This window comes from Hydra viridissima, unplaced genomic scaffold (assembly GCF_058129835.1).
Source record: "Hydra viridissima isolate aposymbiotic clone 2 unplaced genomic scaffold, HvirCarnegie_v1 scaffold_11, whole genome shotgun sequence".
Classification (NCBI taxonomy): domain Eukaryota; kingdom Metazoa; phylum Cnidaria; class Hydrozoa; order Anthoathecata; family Hydridae; genus Hydra; species Hydra viridissima.
Window position 1 is genome coordinate 8496076 of NW_028324310.1, and position 21761 is coordinate 8517836.

Genomic DNA, 21761 nt, shown 5'->3' on the forward strand with positions numbered 1-21761 from the left:
TCGCAAATCTTTCCATAATCAGTGCTGTCAAAATTTATTATTTTTAATAATTCTGATCAACAAACGTTATTTTTCGCACACTTCGATCAAACATTCAAATATTTTTCGCACACTTCGATCAAACATTCACTCTTAGATCAAACATTCACACTTCGATCAAACGTTCAAATATTTTTTGGTTACTTGCTAACTTATTGAATTACGATCACGCGCATTTGACGCATTAAATCTACCTACTAAGTCAGAAATCCGCGAAAAAAAAAATAAACACAAGAAAAAAGGTTCCACTTTTGAGAGAAAGCAAAAAAGTCAACCTGAAATTACTCAGTAATGAGAGCGCAAAGTTTTCTCAGAAATTTTAAATTCAATTACTTTTTGACTTATAAAAATCTAGTTACAAACTCGTTTTTGATTCTCTCTTGCAATGTAATTTCGTTTGGTGATAAAGTTGACCGATATGTACGAGACCGATATCCCAAGACAAGAGAGATCTGAAAGTATATCTTTAAGGTAATAAAAAAAGAGAAAAAAACTAAAATATAATTCAGGGGGAAAATGAATACATAAATGATGATTTTATTGTTATCTTTAAAAAAAAAAAAAAATATGTTAAATCAAGTCCGCTTGATCGATTTTATCTCAAAATTTATTTTTTGTTTCGCGGATTCATAAAAGTGCATATTTTATTTTGCTTTCGGTAAATTGTCATTTTGGTTTTTGTTTAAATATTGGTTATACAAAAAACACGAAAAACATTTTTGAAGAATTTTTTGCATACAAAATGATATTATTTCTATGAAGTATAAAAAAACAATTATTTCAAATGCGGTTATTTTCCGTTAAGTAACTGTTGGTCGAAATGAAATTCTGCAATTCCGTAATTTTGCATGTCAGTTTTTCCTTTCGATGAACCCATTCTTAGTAAAGTTTTAAGATGCGTTTTTAAATCTTTCAAGCCCTTGTATTGCTCAGGAATCACTTCACTTTCAATAAAATTCGAGAACTAAAAATAATGTGAAGCAGTTGCACACACTTCCCAAAAGAAACTTAGATTTAAAAAATTACAATTTGTAAATATTTTTATCTCAAATCAGTTTTTTAAAAAACATTTTATATTTGCTTGATTGCAGCATTGTAATTAAACACAATCTTAAACTTCTTTCCAAAAAATAGTTGTAAAGAAATATTTATCATACGTCTACATCATTGTAACGATCAGCAGCCATCTTATGAAGACAGAGAACTTCATCGGTAACATTTTGTTCAAGATCGAAAGCAGATTGCAATGCGTGATACCCGCTGTTAAACGTTTGATAAAATGGCTGAAAGGAATCAAAATTGAGGTGAGGAATTTTACGAAAGATTTTACAAAATAGTATTAAAAAAAAAATAAACATCAACTTTTCTTCTTACTGCAGTTATCTCAAAAAATTTGACTCTGCCACCTCGTTTGGCTTGATACTTCATAAACAGTTCAGCGTGTTGTAATTCCTCCATTGCTGCATCATGAAAGTATTTAGCTAACCCTGGTAGATTGTAGTCTTCACGTTCAAAGAAATGAGACTAAAAAATAAAACCAAGATAAAAGTTTGAGTTTTTTTTAAATCTTTGGTTTATAGGACTCAAATAAAAATTCATTTGTTGTGTTTTGCTTTTTCGACATTTTACCCTTCAAAATGGTCCAGCTTTTATTAAATTTTTTTGATTCTGAAAAAAAATTTATACTCCTCACCATACTCAAGTAATTGTAGAAAGCGTTCATTTCTGATTTGATTTGAAAGTTCAACAACTTCTCGAGATCCTTTGCGTAGGGATAAACTCGATCGATAAACTCTGAAAACGATAAAAAATAACATTAGTTTAATGCTCGTGTTGCTATCAGATCAAAAATTTAATTTGACATTCTTCTTACCGTCACCTTTATGGCTTTCTTTTGTTTCAATCTCCGTCTAAATCAAAAAGAAGAATGTAAACGCTCATTCTTCAATGATAAATCATTCAAGGAAAAAAATTTAATGAAAATGTGTTCATAAAAAATCATAAAAAAGTTAATTCTTTTAACTACAACCAAATATATTTTCGACCATAAAAAAAGAAAGATTTAAAGAGAAAATTTGATCATTTACTAGTCTCTTCTCCATCCAAGAACAGTCTCTCTCGAGAATTGCATTTGCAAAAACGCCAAACAAAACAAACCCACACAAGAAATACGAATTCATTGTTAGTTTTCTAAATGTAAAGGATAAATGCAAAAGCAAGGTAACAGTAGCAGCAGTAAAAATGCAGGCAACGACATCGACGATAACGCTGGTACAATCGTCATCAATAATAGTTACAAAACCAACACCAACAAAACCTGAAAAGAAAAAAAAAGGTTTTACACTTTAATAGTAACAAAAGTTAAGAAAAAATTCTGATGTTCGTAAAACACTTTCTTTTTTAAACAGTTAACAAAATATATTGACATAAACTGATAATGGAAGCGTGATTCAATAATAGATGTGACGAGAAGCTTATCAAGACGTTTATGGATGTTTGCGACCACACCTAAGTTATGAAGAGGAAAATAGGAATTAGCAACTCGAAACCGAAGCAAACATCGTAAACTTGTGTAAATGAATAAATGATCTTACGGTCCTTCAAAACTCAGCTGGACTTTTATTAAAACGTGAAGCGAGATCGTTTACATAATCAACGTACACGTAAAAAACGAAAAGGGTGTCAAAGTTGATTTAACATGTGACGTCAGGTAATGAATTTGGTACATTTCTTATGAGTCGACGACAGTTTATGGAAGACCATAGAGAATCTCCATTTCATTATTTAGAAGTTTTTTTTTTTTTGCTTTGTGTTTATAAAAAATGGAAAGTATAAAATTCTCTGAGTAAACAAACAATCTACGCAAAACAAACAAATAAACACAAAAAACTAGAACATTAAAAAACGTCCTTGAATTTCATGCTGCGAACCTACGTCATTGATTTCAATGTCGATGGGCAGCTGATGGAATTTGAACTGTTGATTTCACTTCGCAACTTTAAGTGTAAATTTTAGACCAAATCTATAGTTCGTTTCGCTGCTACAAATTTATAAAGGTATAGAACATTAGAAAATACGAGGAAGATATTGCATTTATTTACGTCTTTTATAAGAGAACCTTAATTGTACCCCAATTGACGTTCTAAACTTTTTAGTATCATTTATAATGCTTGTATTTTATAGCAATTGTATTTATGCACCAACCGAATGTTGCATCTAAAGAAATTATAAAAATTATTAGGTTCTTTTCTTTAAAAAAAAAGTCAATACTTATCTGAAGCTTTGTATTTATATTTTCTTATTTTTAGCTTTTATGTCTATGAAAAACTTAGGAAAGACAAAGGCGATAAAGTTTTGCTAACCACTCTGCAAAATAGAAGACTCATATTCTCTCTTTAAAAATCATTAATATTGTGAAAAAATCGTATACAAGCATATCATTTAGCTGACTTCCTGAGTTTTCTCTTTCGGCTATAATTTTTCCGAATGATGCATTGTAAAAAATAACTTTTTCAAAGCGGATTTTACATGGATCGATAGCATAGTGATTGCTATTGATGAACGGTTGCTAATGACTAAAAAAAACTCCCTATTATAAAAAAAGTTCCCACTTATAAAAATTGGGCCGTTCGCTTTTGAAAAATCTATCAACTTTTGTTTTTCACCACGTCCGCACTTTCAAAGCTTTTATTTGTTATCTCATACAACCCGATGGCAAATATATTTTTTTCTAATCTTTGGAATGAAGATAGGAATTATCTGTGGTATCTATAAGCCCGTGTTATTTATCAGCACAGATAATAGAACGGTTGAGTAGAAAAAGGATAATATTCCAAACACACGAAAAATAAACTGAGATTTTTGTAACTGAATAGCAAGTTCATTAAATAAGTGTATAAAAGATATTATTTTATAGAAAGTACATTTAATGAAGTTTCTATGAAACTTTATCTCTTTTACGCTCATTCAATAAATTTGCCATTTCGCTGAAAAATGGCAAGTTTACCTCAGTTTATTTTTCGTTGTTATGTTATATTATGCTTTTTCAATTATCAGAGATTCTTAATATTCTTAAGTAAGTCATAAAATAGTTTAATTACTAATATATTGATTTTTATCACTGACAGTTTATCAATAACCAGTGATAAATATCAGATTGATGACTTTCATAAAAAAGACACCAAATAATCAGAGCCTTAACTCGATTTGGCACCTTAGGTAAAAGCTTTCAAATGCGCCTCAACTAAGAGAACGTTTACATAAAATTATTAAAGCAATATATACAAGATAAAAGGAAATTTAAAAACTAAAACGAAAAATATTGCTTTTTTACATTATATTACATACAAGGGTATGTAACCCATAGCAGTTCAATAGAGTTGCTAAGCTAAATGTGACTAAATGTTTATTTTGAATTATTCAACGCTTAAATCGTTTTTCTTAGATTTCTTTAATGATTTGATTTATTAATTTGGTGTTCACTAATGTATTGTCTGATTTGTTGAGTGATATATCTAGAACCTCAGAACATTGGTAACCTTTCTTTTTAAAAGATATTGATACCCACTTTTTTGTTCGACACAATGAAGAGGAAATAGGTTTACACAGGAATGTAAAATTTAAATATATGCTTTTAGTTATGTTTTGTGTAATAAAAAATGGTGACACGGATATTTAACATGAAATACCGTGATGTTACCAGTTCTTTATCTATGACTGAGATGCCCTTGTAAAACATAAAATTTATCTATGACTGAGATGCCCATGTAAAACATAAAATTGCAATTTTTTTGACTTTGTTTTACTAGTCAGCGATGTGTCAAATAGTAAATAAACCATAAAAAGAATTTCATTTTTTTATTGTTGTTAAATTACACGCAGATAGTTGATGTAAACAAAGTGAGGATATTTTCAAAATTGCATCAGAATATCTTACGTTGCAGCAAGAAATTTAGTAGAAAAAAAGTCACCCTAATAAAAGACTTCATTTTTTTCAACTCCAAAGTAATCAGTATCTAAATTAGCGTTTGAATTGGAGTTCTAGCTGCTTATCTATCTATTTGCATTTAGTTAAACCATAAATAACAAATTTTTAATCGAGAATTTTTTCTATAAAAAACTCTTTAGAGTGTACATTGCAGAATCTGACTTTAACGCGCAAACTACGTTTTTAGATATTATAAGAGAAGTTTAAAATCGAACAATTACTTACAATTGGTTTTTAGTAATTTAAGCTGGTTTAAAAGATTTAACTAAAAGTTTGCCACCTGTCTCAGAATGTAAGTTAAAAATAATTCTCTTCAGATCGACAAAGCGCCACAAATCTATTTTATTTTTTCACAACCACACAAACAACAACAACAAAAAAAAACAAAAAAAAAAAACATGTATTCTTTTTTTTTGTAAAATAAAATTTTTCCTTTTACAAAAGTTGGATTTTGACATTTTTTAAGACGTATTTTTTTTTAAAACCAATGAATAAAAAAACTTTAGAAATACGTCATACAAGTCCGATCTTTAAAAAAAAAAAACCCATCACTTCTCATAAAAAGGAGGATTGACGTTTTGACCGCATTTGTTTACTATCATTATTCTTCATTTTCACGTTTGGACTTCTTCTTTTTCTTCTTCTTTTTTTCCTTATTTACCTGCAGGACATTATATTTATTAATAGAAGTATTAAACAAAATTACTTTCAAGAATAGTTTTCAGAAAAAAGTAAATTACCTCTTCATGATCTGATGTTACTTCTTCTTTAACAGCAACTTCTTCGGGACTGATCGATTTCTTCTTTTTCTTCTTTTCTTTTTTGACTTTTATTTTCTCCTCATCGCTACTTTCGTGTTTACGCTAATTTTTTATAATAATTTTCCTCTTATTTTTAATTCCAATAAAAAATTGTGTGAAAATGTATAATTATAAATAATTGTACTTTAAACGTATTTTACCTTCGCAGAAACAGTAACCTCTTCAGCTTCTTTTTTGACAGCACCAGCCACGATATCCTCAGTCTTTACTTGGCTAGATAAAAACATTCTGGTTAAGAAATTTACAAAAATTCTTTAAACCTCGTTAACATTAATGTAAAAAGTGAACTAGAATTACAAAATTTCGATTTTTAATTGTCATTAATTAGCAAATTACTAATACCGTGAATTTAAAAATAAGTACGTCATTATTTTTACGAATTACACGTCGTGAATTTAAAATTTGTTGGATTTAGTTTTAATGCAAATGAAAAGTTTATGTATTTCAAAAAAAGTATTAATGCAAATTTTTAAATTAGTCTCAAATTGATGTGTAATGAAGGTAGTACAATCACAAAATGGTGTCTCTTAGTACTAGATATTTAACCTATTTTAACTCCCTGGCTGTAATGTCTGCCATAATGGTTAAGTCTCTTTAAATATGGTGGATGTTTATACGACATGACATAGTATTAGCTAATATTTCATCATCTTAGTATACCTAATGATTTTCATACTAATTATACAATCTATAGTGTAAGCTGCATCATGCATTTTATAGAACTCACTTTATTTAACAATAGCTGCATACCTGTAGTTTTTGAAGGATTTCCAATCTTTAGGAGTATTTTCAGTAGGCTTACCATATTTATCTAGCAAACCTGATGCAATCATTTTCTTTTTCTCTAAAGCCTAAATTAAAAAAATAAAATAAAAAGTTGAGACTTTGCAACAAAAATATAATTCCTAACTTTTTTTTTAATCAATGTTTTTAGTGTTGAAATTGATTAAAATATCAAAACAGCCATTAAAAAAAAAAAATATTGTTTCATGGAAATAAAATTTTCATTAACTTCCCATTACTCAATTTAATAAGCTTAAGTACCTTGGGGCCGAGCCCCCATTTTCTTGGGTAAGTATCTCTATCCATGATAACTCTTTTAATCTTGGCTACTACCCCATGATCACAAGTAGCAATCGTTGCTGTGCTCATTAGGGCAACGCCTATTTATTATAATACATAATTTTAAATAAAAAATTTTCATAAGATGAAATTTATGAAATCAGAAACAAACAGCTTGCTTTTAATGTTGGTAGAGCAATACAGCAAAAAAAATTGTCTAAAAAAGTTACTCAAATATTTTCATACCAACTGCAATTGCTTCTCCCTTAGTAGTCATCATGACTATATCATCATTCATATCAATACCAGACTCATAACGAAGAATACCAGGTAACATAAGCTTGGCACCATAACATATTGCATTGACCTAATAGTAAATTTTGTACTAACAAAGTGCACAGAAACAAATTAAAGCAAATGAAACAAAGTTAATTTAATTTCAAAATTTCTCACAGCACTGTCTTTGATGACAAGCCTCTTATGAGCAATAAGTAGCCTTTCTAATGGCTTAATTACTCTGCGCAAATATGACTCTAAAAATATACATAAAGAATTTTACACTTAATTTGAACATTTGTAGAGTAAAAGAAATGCAAATATAATACTGTTATAACATTACATGGATGCAGGAAAACTTAGTAAATCTTATATAAAATGCTAGGAGACATTAATTAAAAATGGTCTTCTTATTATATTGTTTAGAGGCTGAAACTGGTGCACTTGAAATAGAAAACCCATCATAGATGTTTATGTAAACAAAAAAAAAGCTTTTTAATAATGAAACTACTTAGACAACTTTCAAAAGTATTTCTTTATGCTGGCAAATTAAAATGTAACTTGCAAATTACATCATAATATAAAAAGAACTTTTTAGGTTAATGGAAAATATCTGTGTTTTATTTTACATTTGTTAAGCCCTAATAAAGATTTGAAATTATTTTCTTTTTTTTCTTTTTCTTTGAAGACTAAGAATGATTCCCTGGTCATATGTTATTTAAAACAAGTTTTCTGAAAGTTTAACAATTATTATTGTTTTTAAACACTCATATTTCCAGTTCATCTAAAAAAGTCAACCATGTTATTTAGGGGCTGTGTACTTTTTATTTCCAATTTTAAAGCAGAAACAACTGTCTAATTGCATGGACCACTTCCTAAACAGGACAGTTCCTAAAGTGTTAAATTGACCATGATTAAGTGACAAAGCATTAACTATGGAAAATGTTTAATATTAATGTGAACAACTTAAAAGTTTTAGAAAAAGAAGAAATATATTACCATCTTTTGTGTTATCGTAAACCCATTGAGCATCAAGGACATCATGCATCGTTACTAAGTCCTCCTAGTATAACAAACATTTAATGTTAACACTAGAAATACAAGAAAACAAAATGACACAAAATTTATGGTATTACATTTTCTGACTGTATTCCAGATCTAACTCTTCTCAGTTCTTGCATGTGTCCTCCAACACCCAGAATGAGCCCAAGATGAACACACAGCGTTCTCACATATGTGCCAGCTTCACAAGACATCCAGAACACAGCTAAAATATAATAAACTTTTCAGAGCATCATTCAGAGTTTAATACTGAAAAGGCATTTTAGTTCAGTTTATATTATTTCTTGGCCTACAACATGACACAACAGCAAATATTAACCTAAAGTCTATTGTAAATATTTTCAAACAATACCTAAATTTTTTTCTTTATCATACTCAAGAAGTTTGCTCTCATATATTGTTCTAACACGAAGTTGTCGCTTCACAGCAGAAATTAAAGGAGGTCGTTGAAATAAAGCACCAGTCAGTGTTTCCATAGCCTGAAAATCATTAATGATTTAGTAAAGCAATTAAAGGAACCTAAAACCAATTCACACAAAAAGCTAACCTTTAATATCAAAATACTTCAAGTCTCTTAAAAAAACTGACACAAAAAAGCAATAAAAACCTGGGCTAATTTATCTTTACTTTCAATAGCATTATGTAGTCTAAGTATGCCAACATACTCTTTTCCTAAAATATGGATTATTAAAAAAGAACATGTGTTAAATAAAAATTTGCTCTACAAAAAATTTAGGAGAAACAGCACAAAACGTTACCAGCTCCTTGTTGAGATTTGACTAGACGTGTAGTTCTATCAATGCAAACAATTAAACAACCAGTAACTTTTGGATCAAGAGTTCCACTATGCCCTGTCTTCTGGACTCGCAATATTCTTTTAACCCATGCAACGACCTGAAAATAAAGCCAAGCTATAAAAGTGACATCATTATTGCTTTGTTATTATCTTTCTTTTTCTAATCAATTTAAACTAAAAAAAAAAAAAAAAAAAAAAAAAAAGATAATAGTAATAATTTGGATTTAATAGAGCATAAGATACCTCATGAGATGAAGGATTGGCTGGTTTGTCAAGATTAATAAAACCAGCACTAAAAGAATAGGAAAAGGTAATTATAAAACATGAATTAGTTAATGGAAATTGATTTACATATTGTCATGTTATCAAGAAGAAGAGCTTCACTAAAATCAACGATCAGTAATGAAAGCTTCTTATGATCATGAAATGTTATGTAAAAAAATACCAATCTTATGATCTTGATATGCTACATGTATTTGTGTTATTTACCTTTTTGTATGGGCACAAATAAATTTAGAGAAAGTTCAAAAAGTGCACTGCAAATGTTTTTAATTAGCCACAAGTAATTTAAAATTAATTTGCAAAATTTAAGTTTTGTTATTAATTTTTATTTCCTAAAATGCTATTGGCAGTGAACAAAAACATTTTCAACAATGTAATCAATATTCTAAAGCAGAACTAACACCCTCAAAATGGTTAACTTTATAAAAGAACTGTTTGCTTTATGATCATTTGAAACAATGGCTCTCATCATCATATTACTCCCTGTAACAAATGCTGCTTTAAGTCCAGTTTACAAAAAAATAAATACAACATATTTATAAGGGGACCTTTTATCTCTGATGAATTACAACAGTGTCTGTTAAATGTTTTATTGTATATGCATACAATAGTCCAAGAATGTGCAGATTTTAGTTTGGTGCCTTTAAAAAATCATTTTACAAAAACAGACAATATTTGCACCAACTATGTAAAAATGTAGTGAGCAATAAACAAATACATTGATATTTAATTTCACTAAGAGAAAATAAAATCTCTAAAGCAGTTCTTATATTTAAATATATTTATAAATACACTTCCTAAAATCTTTAAAAAAATGTTGGGAATGAATACTTAAAAGCATGAAAGGTTCTGTTCTGTTTGTATTTTCAGTTTAAAAATATTTGATAACCCTATACACTATAAGGTTATCAAAACTAAGGAAATATTTGAAATCTATGTTAACTTTTTTTGGAAAAGATTTTTAAAGCAACTAATATATATATATATATATATATATATATATATATATATATATATATATATATATATATATATATATATATATATATATATATATATATATATATATATATATATATATATATATATAAATATAAACACACACACACACACACACAAATTAACATAAAATAAGAACAACAATTTTTTTCTACAACAGCAACTCAAGATTAGATAATAAAAAAGATATAGATTCAAAAAACAACAAATGGTTAATTCAACATGTACCAAATGAAGACATTTCTGTTATTTTTTCTGATAAAAGTTTCTTTTCTACATTATGCAACTCCTCAATCTCCCTTTGTTTAGTTTGACAGTTTTTTTGTTAAACTATTTAAAGAGTGAAATTGCTTTCCTTTTCTGCATTTTCCAAAAGTATATCATACTTCGGTTAAATTATTTCACTTTGCAAGATTCTGCATTTTGCTAGAACTGCTTTTTGTTTTCATCATCCAAACTTTTTTTTTTAACTTTATGCTGCTACATTCTAGTTTCTCTTTTTGTAATCTTCGATAAGACATAATGCAGTCAGAGTTTTACTTATATATTTTCTACAAGAAGCTGATTAATAACACTGAAGCCATGCTCAATTGACACAAAAACAATTAAAAAACTTTCCAAACATCTTGAAAAGCATAATTTACCTATAAGAAGTCTGCAAAGAATTTATCAAGACTATAAATATAACAAGACTATAATTTATGAAGACTATGATTATCAAAATTCTGAAATGATATTGTTCTTTTACTAACTCAGCTGACTTAGGTGACAGTCAACAACATTTAACAACTTTTGAAAACGAATTGAAAAATTGAATGCATTACTTTTATTTGGATTTGAAATGAAAATTAGATTGATATAACAAATCGTATTATGGACCAACCCCAAGGGGAGCTTTTCAATGATATGTCAACCAATGATATATATTAACTAGATATATAACTTCACAAAAATTCTGTGAGAAAAAGTGAAGCAAATTTTTAAAACTTTAAATGCTGGTAGCCCTTAAAGATAGCCATTTAAACTGACAATTATTCATTTTTGTTTTGCTTTTATTTATCGTTGCATCATTTCCTGGCAAAAAAAATTGCTTCACTGCGGAAGCATGAGTTAGATATCTAGTTAATATATATCATTGTTAAATTTACTTAAGCTGATGTTAAAGAGTATTACACTTCTTTAAAATGTTCTTTAGAATGAAACACCTTTTAAGCTGATATTACACTGTACATAAAAACACATATTTTCTCCCCCATACATAAAAATGGCTAGTCTTAGTAAATTAGGATGTGAATTAAGATTCAAAATATCATAATTTTTTTCATACCTTTCCCTAATCCTAAAATTTCATTGGCTCCTTAAAAAGTACTTAAAGTACTTATACTAAAGTACTAATACTAAAATTTATAGAAATTTAACTAAAAGGCTTACTCAACTACATTAACTTAAAAATAACTTTCAAATCTTCAAGATTTTTGAATTGATCAATATACTTTTAACTCATCCTGTAGGAGATTCCACTGTCAAAAAATTTACCCCAGGAAGGTTAGCTTTTGTTTTAGACAAATCAAGATCTCTTAAGTGCACATAGAGTTCTTCTTGTAAAAATTTATGAAGATGAGAATAAATTATCAGAAACAAGAAGGCAAAGTATCATAAGAAGATTCTGCTTTATTCAAAATCCATCTATCAAAAAAGAAATGGATAGATCCATTTCTTTTTTGCTGTAGTTTAGGAATCAGAAAGTGAGATTTTTGAAGTTAAGGTTTAATTGCAAAAGGAATGTCAAGATAATCAATGAAATTTTTGAATGATGCAAAAGTTACAAAAAATGTTTTTTCTTTCTAGACAATTGGTATTGTAAAAAGCATTGATAAATGTATACCATCTTGCTAAGTAAATGCTACATTGAGCATAACATAGCACCTTTTTGACCAATCATTTAAATTGTTTCTTACATTTTAAATTGTTAATCAACGGTAAACATAGCAGAATGAGTTTGATTTCTAGTGATTGTAAAGTAAATAACATAAACAACAGCTATACCATAGCTAAGTGTTTATTTTCTGCTGGAATACATGAGTTTAACAGAAATAAAAAACTTTATGGAAGCAGAACTATGGTTTTATCATTTTAAATACACATTTAGATTAACAGATAATAATCTACTAACAATGTCTACTAACAATGTTAATATCTATTCTTATATTATCCTGTGAGAATGCATTAAATGATGCTGTATATTTAAAATAGAAAATGACAACAATATAAAAATATTTAAAGATCAAGTAATTTTTAAACATGAAAACATACGCCAAATATTCCTTAAGATTTCGTTTAAGAGGTGCACTTCCACTTGGAATTGGTGTATAATGACCAGTTCTTACATTTAAACGATCGTAATTCTAAATATGGTATAAATCTATATACATATAAAAATATTTTCTATATAAATTTATGTTTTAAAAACTTTTCAGAAATCTAATAAATTTTATAAATTTAACTATTTGGTACCTTCAACAAAAGTGGCCATTTTGATGTATCTAGCTTGGGGACAACTGAAGTTGGCTTTATAATGTAATCTCCATCCTAGAAATGCCTCAGGTTAAAATAAAGTCTTCACTACATTGAATTTCATATAACAAGAATATATTGAAGATGTATGCATCTATAAACTGCATGTATACTACATTATTGTAAAAACTTACAACTCAATTTATGGTTAAAGTATACATGTGGTTTAATAGACCTATATTTCTAAGAAGATATTTTTTAAATATTTTGAACTTCCAGTCTGATTTTTTTTTTTTTTTTATCCTATTAAACCTAAAATCTAAAAAGGATGATAGTTACCACTATACAACCATAACTTACCATGTCTTCTTCTGCAACTTCTAAAAATTATTATAACAGACTTCAAATAAGGAGAATTAATAAGAATTACACAAAAACTAACTCCTTACTAAAACTAAAAAAATACTTTGAAAAAACATTTTATTGCTTTAGCAAAAGATTAGAATAATTTTTCAAAAATAAAGAACAAATAAAAACATACCAGACTTGTTGCTTTTCTTTTTCTCTAATTAAAAAAAAACAACCATTACCTATCTTCTACTAAAAAATGTGTGCATGCATATATTATCACATGCATGCATAGTTTATCCATGTAGTTATTTGATTCTAATTAATTGAAATATAAAATCAGTTTTTTTCTTTGTTGTTGTTGTTTTTTTTTTTTTTTATTATTTTTATAATTATTATTATTATTATTACAAATTTCAAAAACTAATTTTATGTAGAAAACTTTATCGGGTGAATGTGAAATATCGATGCACATAATTACTAATTTTAAATTTATTGAAGAATAGTTAGAATCGAATTAAAACTTACTTTTTACTTCTGTGTCCCCCATTCCTGCTCAGTAACTATTAGCGTATAACAAACGTAGGACCACGAGGTACCCTGAAATTTCTCACGTGTACTAAAGTTACCATTTTAATAATGAGTCTTAGCGGGAGGTTCACTATAAACTCCGACACAGAGTTTGTACCTTCTTTAATACAGAAGTTTTCTTTATTCCCTCTCATTATTTCTCTGCAAATATATTTTCTTCGTCATGATAAATCTGATTGTTTAAATCTTTAGCATTAATAGAAACGCGGCAACTACTCAGAACGGAAAATTGTACCTATATACAAATTCGACAAGTTTTAAATTGCCTAAATGTCAAAATGTTCAAATAAAAAACAGTTACTTGCAAAATATATAGAAGTACAAATCAACACTCAAGTTATACTCAACTGGAATGTAATATCACCTAGACAACTGGAATAATGTATAATCTTAACAAAATCAAGGAATCAAAATGAAAACACAGGAAAAGTTGACAACAAAATCTGCAACAGAATCAACCTAAGTTATCAACTTTTCTCATAAGCAACCACAATTGAAGAAGTAATTTCAAGGCTTACAGCATTCATTGAGTTTAGTTAAATGTCATTTTTAAAAGCTCTTTCATTTAATCTACATTGTCTGAAAAAGGTTATGATTTTCCGAAAAACCACAAACAAGTAATCCACCCAGCTAAAAATTTTTCAGCTTAGTTGTCACCAAAAAACTGGCAGAATTTTGGTTGAAAATTAGTAACAGGATTGTCTGCTCAGTTACGGATGAAGCTTCCGAAATGGCTAAGTTTTTTCCAACAGAGCTTCAAACTTAAGTTTCTTGAACCACCAAATGTATTCCATGGGTTCAATAATTGTTGCACCCATGGAACACATTTGGTGGTTCAAGAACTCTTGTGAGAGAAGAATTTCCAAAGACTCCTATGCAACTTGTTAAGAGAAACAAGCGGCGAGTATGAAGTCAGTAGCGACTAATCTAACTCTGACACCAAAGTCAGGTTTCTTGGTGCAATCAAATATTCCAGAATTAGTTTCTTGGATGAAACTAATTCTGGAATATTTGATTCCTATTCCAAAAGTAAAAGTTCACTTGGAATTTTCAAGTTTCTTGGGAAGAAACTGAAAAACGAGATGGAATTTTTCACATCGCAATGAAGAATGTCATTTTGAGAAGAGAAAGACGTTTTGAGGGGAGAAGGCTGAGCAATCTTGTAATCTTGTGCAAATATCTTTCCACCCAGAATGCATGTCCGACTTAAAAAACTATGAGGTTTTAAATGTACCTTCAAAAGATCTGTACTTTAAAAGATTTGTACTTCAAAAAAGAATGCCAAAATTGGAAGCAATTCAGCATTAGCCAAAAAAACAGCGCCATAATTCAAACCGGTGCACAGTGGAAAATTGTTGAGCAACAGCATATCATAAATGTTTTTTACTAATGTCGCTACTGTCATTATATTTCAATTTTATTAAATAGTTTAATAGTCAATCATTACTATAATGCAGGAATTTCACATAATTTTATGTAAAAAAAAAGTTTTGAAGCCCTACTGTTTATTACTTTTGTGGATGGTCAATTCAAACCTGTTCGCTTCATCACTTTAAAAGTTATTTTTCTATAAAACTTTCTAGGAATAAATATAAAGTATTATACATTTTTGAAAAGCTCATGTTATGGAGATTTTAAGAAAATTATACATTTTTACTTATATGGTTCATTTTAGGAGTAATTATTTGAACAATAAAATAAATGAAAAAATATAATATTCTTCAAGTTCACTGAGACTTTTGGTAGTTACCCACGCTTCCCCACGCTTCCCCACGCTTCCCCACGCTTTACATTTAATATAGTATTGTAGCTAGGTGTTTGTTAAAAACATGTATAAGAATGAGTTGCAGAAACGTGCGGTTTCCGAAATTATTGAGAAAAAAGTGATAAAAGTAAAAAAACAAAAAACCGCTTTTTATCGTGGTTTCAAATTTTGTTCATTTATAACAATAGCTTGGTATATGTTTTTTAATTTATTATCAATTTTTTATTGATACCATGGCATTCTTGTATTTTTGCACTCATTCTGTGGTGAATGTACACTGCCAATATATAAAGAGTTGAAACATTTATATCAGTATAACAAATTCACAGTGGAAACTAAACCGACACGTTTGACTATTGAATATTACGTAGGTTACTTTAGTGACTTGTTAAAATGACAACTTTTAAGTGTTCCAAATGTAAATTATTGCTTTCCTATATTGACGGAGGAAGGACAGTTGAGGCACTGTCAACAATTTTAAAAGAAAATTATCAACTTTATGAGGACAACTTGTGTTTCATAATCAGTGATATTCAAAGGCACATTATTCCGTCGTTTAATAAACGATGGATACAGACGTCACGGAAAAAGGAAGCTTTTTTTTTTTTTTTTTTTTATCTAAGAACAGTGATTGGTTGGATTCTGAATATTGTGTATCTTTACCTAACTCAGAAGAGACAATTACCAACTTCACGCCATCTACTTCTTTAGAAAAACGCGGATGACCGTGCGTGTCTTATGGAGATTCGTCAGAATCCAGTAAAAAAAGAAAAAATTCCATGTTACTTAAGGAATTTGGATTCGAGCACATCTTTAATACATACCTTCAACCATTGCGTTTAATAGGAGAAGAAGCAGAAGCAAAATTTGTGGAATCATTAAGGATTGCTGATAAAGACAAAAAAAATTAATATCGAGTTTTATGGAAAACGCAAGCCAGAAAAATATGCCAACGGATGAAGAAGCACTCAGCGTGTTTATTGATTATATTTAACAAAAGCACAATATTTTTACATGAGGAAGGTGACAAATGAACGAAACTGTTCCATATTCCCAATATATTATAAAACTCAAGAAATTAAACAGACCTGCTATCCACCATCTTCTGCAATAGAAATTACGAACTGGCGCAGTTGTTTGGCATAATCCGGCACCTTCATCTGTTCGTTTTTGTCAACCTATATGCATAGAATTTTGCAAAGAGACTCCCGAGAAAACTAAAGCCATTGTAGATGAAATAAAGAGCCAAATAAACTCTTTGCGGCCGTCTATAATTAATAAAAATGGTAAAAGTGTACAAGTAAAACATGAACTTTTTCTAACAATGATAGATGGAAAAGTGGCTCAGACATTAACGGATACGCCTTCTGGGTCTACATGTACAATATGTGGAGCTACTCCACGGCAAATGAACGATTTGACCAAAGTGGCTTCCAGGCCTGAAAATGAAAATTCTTATCAATACTGATTGTCTACATTACATGCCTGGATTCGTTGTATGGAAATGATATTACATATTTCTTACAACCTTTCTTTCCAAACATGAGCAGCCACAAGTGAAGAAAAGAAACGACTAAAGCAAGAAAAGAAGATCTTGGTGCAGAAACGTTTTCGTGAGGAGCGAGGGTTGATCATTGACAAACTAAGACAAGTAAGTGGTAATACCTAAGAGTGTAATACTGCTACAAGATTTTTTTACAATGCAAGCTGCTCTGCTGAAATCACTGGAGTGTGACCACAGGTATCAGATCTGATACACAAATTTTAAACCACTGTATTTTTTAAATGGAAGCTTGTTTTTATCTGAAAACACCCATTGTTACAAATGTAAGAAGTGAATTTTCGATTCTGTACAATTAGTACTTTTCAACCAGGTAGATTTTTCAGTTTATAAACATTACAAAACGGCATTTGCGAGGAGTGGTTCACGTGGTGTTTACCAAGTGTTGTTTTTACTTCTATTTCATATTGGTTTTATAAACTTTTGTGCTGTTTTTTACTTTTTTTTTTAAGAATCAAGGTGTAGGAAAACCTTATAAGCTATTTCATGCTTTTTGGTTATTAAATGTGCATAACATTTGCTATTTGCATTTGTATGTATCAAATTTGATACAATGGCCGTTTAAGTATGAAAGCTTTTTCAAAAAAGTTCAAACTTTTATTTTTATTCATTTAAACAAATATAGAAAAAAGTTTTATCGTATATTTGTTTAGATGAATAAAAAAAAAAAATGACTGTCTCTGATGTTTTAAACTATGTATTTGATGGAGAAAGTGATTTTGGGGAGAGTGATGAAAGTGACAATAAGTTTGATTTGGGAAATGATGAAGCCAATACTAATATTGAAGAAGTAAGTTAGAATGAATATGATTCAACAAGTGATGATGAGCCATTAGCATGTATAGCATCAAGACCAGTTGAGAATGCTTATAAGACACCTATTAACAAAAATAATACCACACCAACTACTTACATATGGAGAAGTAAGATCTTTGAACCCTAGATGACGTAAAATTCAAGGAGCCTGGAATGACACCAATACCAGATATGAAAAAAACACCCTTTCAATATTTTAAACTGTTTGTTAGTGATGAGATGCTGATCAACATCACAGAGCAAACAAATATTTATATTTTGAAATCAAAAGGGTACAGAAAAAAGCATACTAAGAAAGGATATTAAGAAGTTTATTGGTGTATTTCTCAGGATGGGTTTGATAAGGCTCCCAAGTCAAAGAACATATTGGGAAACAATTATGACCTATGATGGGGTTTCTTCAGTAATGGGAAGGAACAAATTTGAAATGATTCTTCGGAATATTCATTTTGTAAACAATTTAGAAATAGCCGAGGAAGAAAAAGTTAATGACCGCATATGGAAGTTACGAACATGGATGACAGAGCTTCGCCAAACCTTTCTGAGAGTTTCACCAGAAGAGTTTCACGCTGTTGATGAGATAATGGTTCTTTTTAAAGGGAAGTCCCTACTGCGTCAGTACTTGCCAAAAAGTCACATAAATGGGGGTTCAAGCTTTGGGGTCGAAGTGGCATTTCAGGCTTTTTGTATGACTTTGATATTTATCAAGGGAAGTTAAAAAGCATTTCTGATACAAGTTTAGGTGTCAGTGCAGATGTAGTACTCAATTTGACTTCTTCACTGCCTGATAAACACACTTCAATGATGTTTGAATAGTTTGATAGTTGAATTGAGGAAGCGTAACATTTATTTTGTAGGAACAATTAAAGGTTCACGAATGAAGAAGACACTTCTTCATTCGTGAGCCTCTAATTGTTGAGTGATATTATTTATCTTTTTTCCATAAATTCCCTGGCCCTTTCATTTGAGTATCTATAATCATTTGAAATCTGCTTCAATTTAGGACGTTAAATAGGCTAGAACACTTAAGATAAAGTCAAAAAAATTAAAGTTGTGTAAAGTATTAGTACAATTTTGCTCGTTATATCAGATTTGATACAACTCAAAAAAGTGCATTGTCATCGTTTTTATGACAAAGAAAATTTTTCCCAATTTTCTAATGCAAGTAGGATTACTTGTACCAAAAATCAGAATTTTTTGAGCATTTTATGCTGCTTTGGGCATTTAAGGGTTAAGCGATTTTACATAATTCTGCAAGCTCTCTCCTCAGGTGTTATGATAAATGCTGAAAGTTTTGGTAGTTATGCTGTAGAAACTGCCTGAATCTATGTGACCAATTATGGATGGTACTATATGCCATCTTCAGTACACAAAATCTTACTTCACGAAGAAAATATCATAAAGCATTTTGCAGTACTTTCTACCGGTCAGCTTTCAGAAGATGCGCAAGAATCCCGTAATAAGGATTATAAAAAATTTCGCCTTCATCATGCCAGAAAATGTTCTCGATCAGTTACAAATGAGGATGTATTTCATACTCTTCTGTACACTTCCGATCCGTACATCACCAGCAATAGAAAATTGTATTAAAAAAATGCGCAAGAACTTGATAAAGTTACTCTACAGCTTTTGAAAGTCAACGAACTGATTTCAGGAACTGAAACTCCCTATGTAGTTATGATATAGTACCTTTAATATACCTAGACATTATTTCATAAAAACAACTATTTAAAAATTTTTATTAAGAAACTGTTTTAAATATTTCTATAACTAGTAGATAAGCATTTTATGTATTTTTCGTCGTTTCTAATAATTTTAAGGTATTTTCATACATTTGTAAAGTATTATGTTAAGTATAAATAAAAAAAAAATGCCAATTTTGAAGTTTTTGATTTTTATTTATTTATTTTTAACTTTGTATTACAAAACATCCTCATAAAAAGTATTTCATTAGAAGCTTCATATACTACTTTACATTTGTGCAAAATTTCAAATCTCTATTTTTAGTAACGAAAAAGATATCGATTTTTGGTCCGAAACCACACCTTTATTTTCCACTGTGCGGTGCACAAGAGCCCATCTCTACAAAAAGTGTTGAGAATTTTCTGCTGATTGATTGTTTGTGACAAAAATTCAATCCAAAAGGATGACTTAACTAATAAACTTTATTTCCTTAAACCTTTACGTACTTAACCAAACTTACTTACTGCATCTTATGGGTTTTGGATTTTATACTTTTATACTTTTTTACCAATTTTATCGATTTTTACCAGCAAATTTTGATTTCTTTTTCTTTAGAGACTTGCATGACAGCTGTACAACGTCAAAACACAGTATCTGTATTTTTCATAATTTTTTAAGTTGGGCCGCCAACTTAACTTCATACTTATCACTTGAAACTTCATAATATGAAGTTAAGTTGGCGGCCCAACTTAAAAAGTTATGAAAAATACAGATACTGTGTTTTGACGTTGTACAGCTGATGAGAGACATGACAGTTACATGTGCTTGCTGTTATTGTCAACAGTTGAAAAGATACTTTCAGTAACTGGCATGTTTTTGATTTTTATTGTATCTCATCTAGTGGGATGCAAATGGTGAGTGTAGAGTTTCAGTTGATTGTTCACTGAAAACTCCGAGTCCAACTTTTCTAATTCGATGAACTTTGTGATGTGATGAAAAACAGCATAAGCCTTTGGAGTCACGGAGATTGACAATGACAAACACGATTCCTGAAAATGCTTTGATGTGGTGTTCAAAATCTGGGTGTAAAGTATTTCGAAAGTTGTACGACATCACGAAAGCGCTTGAAAGTTCTGATGAAACCAGCAGTTGGTCAGTTGATCTTTTGTTTTATTGCGATAAGTTCCGGATAAGTTTGCTGAGAAGATCAATATTTTTCAACATTTTTAGACAGTCATTTCCAATGAACTTACCGATATGATAGGGTTGAACTTTTAAATGCAATCAATTGCTTCTTCCAAGCATGTGGTGAAATTCTTTTGAAGGAAGCATCTCCAAATAAATGGGATTATTTCCTACATCCCTAAATACTTTAAGTTTTCTGTTATAAGTTCTTTTCATTTGGGTAAACTTTAAACGTAATGCTACGTTAAAAAAACTAGCTTTTTTTTTTAAACTGCTGATTTGGCTTCTCAAAGTTCTACCTTCAAAATTCATTTTCCAAAAACAAGTTTTTCCTAAAAGATTTTGGCGACATAAAATTTTTATGGTATTTGCGCTAACACAATTTTAGATTACCTACCTGTTGGGCCTTTTTGCTTAAGATAATTAAGTGCTAAACTCTAATACGGATGGGTGTGTTTTAGCCACCGCGAGTAACTGCTTAGAAAGCAATTATCATGTTGTAATCAAGATATTATAGCAATTACTTATTGAATTTGCAAGAATTACTTTCTATTCATGCCAAGAAGTTTTAAATTCGCAAATAAATTAAGAGTGTCAATGACTTTTTATAATGCTTCTTGCATTTCGAACTTTTTTATATACACAGTAGTCTTTTTTCTCCTACAAAAAAAATATTTGATTTATGAACAGTCATAAATTAGTATCCACCTTGGATAGTGTCCATTTTGCCCTCCCTATTTAATGTTTACTTATTTACACGGTGTGTTATTATACATTGTATAACTTTAAATGATCTGTTGCAGATGGTGTATAATTAAAAGCGTAAAAGTACTCGAGCCAGTTCGTCAGAGGAAAACTTAGTTAAAGCAATGGAAGAAGCTAAAAAAACTTCAACGTTAAAAGTAAGTAAAATGTATGGCATTCCTTATCTAACTTTGCACAGACACGTTAAGAGAGGATCTTCTATAAGGAAA

General features: G+C 29.5%; 2 protein-coding genes across 2 annotated transcripts; both read right to left on the minus strand.

Moving 5' to 3' along the window:
* Nucleotides 1–753: 753 nt before the first annotated feature.
* On the minus strand, nucleotides 754–3514 carry LOC149882026 (ferritin heavy chain-like). Its single transcript, XM_090067651.1, has 6 exons — nucleotides 2127–3514; nucleotides 1913–1949; nucleotides 1733–1833; nucleotides 1414–1563; nucleotides 1197–1322; nucleotides 754–1003 (listed from the first exon to the last, which is right to left on the minus strand). The coding sequence occupies exons 1-6, from the start codon at nucleotides 2217–2219 to the stop codon at nucleotides 830–832; spliced, it is 681 nt and encodes a 226-aa protein (XP_089923777.1). The 5' UTR covers nucleotides 2220–3514; the 3' UTR covers nucleotides 754–829.
* Nucleotides 3515–5344: 1830 nt separating this feature from the next.
* Nucleotides 5345–13845, minus strand: LOC145191079 (H/ACA ribonucleoprotein complex subunit DKC1-like). Its single transcript, XM_090067650.1, has 18 exons — nucleotides 13715–13845; nucleotides 13380–13403; nucleotides 13199–13218; nucleotides 12839–12913; nucleotides 12638–12729; nucleotides 9287–9335; nucleotides 9006–9141; nucleotides 8855–8919; nucleotides 8600–8726; nucleotides 8322–8452; nucleotides 8185–8248; nucleotides 7363–7442; nucleotides 7156–7276; nucleotides 6892–7010; nucleotides 6598–6698; nucleotides 5988–6060; nucleotides 5767–5889; nucleotides 5345–5687 (listed from the first exon to the last, which is right to left on the minus strand). The coding sequence occupies exons 1-18, from the start codon at nucleotides 13734–13736 to the stop codon at nucleotides 5628–5630; spliced, it is 1482 nt and encodes a 493-aa protein (XP_089923776.1). The 5' UTR covers nucleotides 13737–13845; the 3' UTR covers nucleotides 5345–5627.
* Between the last annotated feature and the right edge of the window lie 7916 nt (nucleotides 13846–21761).

What these genes read in the sequence shown, in the direction of transcription:
- LOC149882026 (XM_090067651.1), bottom strand. Translation starts at nt 2,219, where the DNA reads ATGAATTCGTATTTCTTGTGTGGGTTTGTTTTGTTTGGCGTTTTTGCA. An exon ending in TCTACAATTACTTGAGTATG is followed by an intron (nt 1,564 to 1,732) that starts GTGAGGAGTATA and finishes TTTATTTTTTAG; the next exon opens with TCTCATTTCTTTGAACGTGA. An exon ending in AATTTTTTGAGATAACTGCA is followed by an intron (nt 1,323 to 1,413) that starts GTAAGAAGAAAA and finishes GATTCCTTTCAG; the next exon opens with CCATTTTATCAAACGTTTAA.
- LOC145191079 (XM_090067650.1), bottom strand. Translation starts at nt 13,736, where the DNA reads ATGGGGGACACAGAAGTAAAAA. An exon ending in AAGTTGCAGAAGAAGACATG is followed by an intron (nt 12,914 to 13,198) that starts GTAAGTTATGGT and finishes AGGCATTTCTAG; the next exon opens with GATGGAGATTACATTATAAA. An exon ending in AATGGCCACTTTTGTTGAAG is followed by an intron (nt 12,730 to 12,838) that starts GTACCAAATAGT and finishes TACCATATTTAG; the next exon opens with AATTACGATCGTTTAAATGT.